The sequence below is a fragment of the Octopus bimaculoides genome, chromosome 3, assembly GCF_001194135.2.
Source record: "Octopus bimaculoides isolate UCB-OBI-ISO-001 chromosome 3, ASM119413v2, whole genome shotgun sequence".
NCBI lineage: Eukaryota > Metazoa > Mollusca > Cephalopoda > Octopoda > Octopodidae > Octopus > Octopus bimaculoides.
In genome coordinates, this window is record NC_068983.1 from 10,074,801 (window position 1) to 10,076,218 (window position 1,418).

Here is a 1,418-nt window from a genome sequence, read left to right on the forward strand (position 1 = left end):
ATATATATATATATATATATATATATATATATATAATTTTGTTTTTATGTTCAGTATAATAAGAACAATTTTACATTTATCTTAAAGTTACTCCATATTTTTGTAGAGTCTTTAACCAGAATAGTCTTAACAGTGACTTCGAAGTAACTGTCATTACATCGCGCGCGCGACGTGCTTCTTTCAGTTTTCGTCTCCCAAATCTTCTCACAAGGCTTTGGTCAGCCTGGTGCTACAGTAGAAGACACTTGCCCACGGTGCCGTGCAATGGGATTGAATCCGGAACCATGTAGTCACGAAGCAAATTTCTTATCACGCCGTCACGCCTAACTCTTGTTTTTCATAAGGACTGTGCATCTGAATCATTGCTTTGAGCTTATCATGAGATATTAAATGCCTCACTAATAAAAAGGAACATTGAGAAAACAAGCATGAAAAATGAATATCACTTACGTATCTTCGGAGGTTCGTCTTCAATGGATGTCCATCCTTTTGCCAAGTAAACCGAACTCCTTTATAAGCGGTTACAGGACAGTTCAAAGCTACATTACCACGATGTTTTACTCTTCTACTGACAGGTCGTATCATTTCTGCAAATCAAATACACATAAGATTATATAACTAAAAAGAAAATAAATAAATTGTCACTAATCGTGACTGAGGTGCAGTATAGCACCTACATTGCTAGAAACAGGAGTCAAAGACTCTTATAGCCACAGAAAGCACATTGACTATGTACTGACAGGGAAGATAACCGCCCCACAGCGAGCGAGGTCACAACATGAACAAACTAGTTTTGCTTGGAATTAAAGCTCATCAGTAGTGATCACTCAAAGAAATAAGTAATTGTTATGAACTTCATTAGCTTACATGTGTTTTTGCTATAAGCAATGCACTCATAGTTGAGCGCTTGGGTATCACCATAGAGTTTCCGGGTTTCAAATATGAAGTGCCTTCATGTTTGAAACTCCCATGAGGGCTATAGAGTGATACCCAAGTGCTCGTGTATGAGAACATTCCATCTTATAGCAGAAACAGAATGAAGCTCACAATATAATTGTTTATACCTTTGACATCTCAATTTCTTATTATTTGTCTGTACACGACTGACACATCGTTCTGAAGCATATGTACAGTGAGTTCTAACACCAGGTTATTAGTAATGTCTAAGCGAAATATCAATGTGTGTGTGTGTGTGTGTGTGTGTGTGCACGTGTGTGTCATTCTGTATGTCTTACTTAAAGGTGATATACCGTGGAAAGGTCATACTGCTGCAGTATCCGTCTCGAGAACGCATCTCGTACTAGCGCAAGTATGTGGCCTTTTATATTACATCTATGTAAAGTAGCACATACGCAATGCTATTCTGACATATACTGCTTCCGTCGCTAACAGCGAATATATATATATATATATATATA

The 1,418-nt window shown here is 37.4% G+C and overlaps 1 protein-coding gene across 1 annotated transcript in view; it reads right to left on the reverse strand.

Annotated features, from left to right (window-relative positions):
• The window catches only part of LOC106884382 (transmembrane protease serine 11B-like protein), a 17,152-nt gene that overhangs the window by 5,093 nt on the left and 10,641 nt on the right, over positions 1-1,418 (reverse strand). The window contains exon 5 of the mRNA XM_014935735.2: positions 451-587. Coding sequence (XP_014791221.2) covers positions 451-587 — 137 coding nt within the window. The remainder of the gene's footprint in view (positions 1-450; positions 588-1,418) is intronic.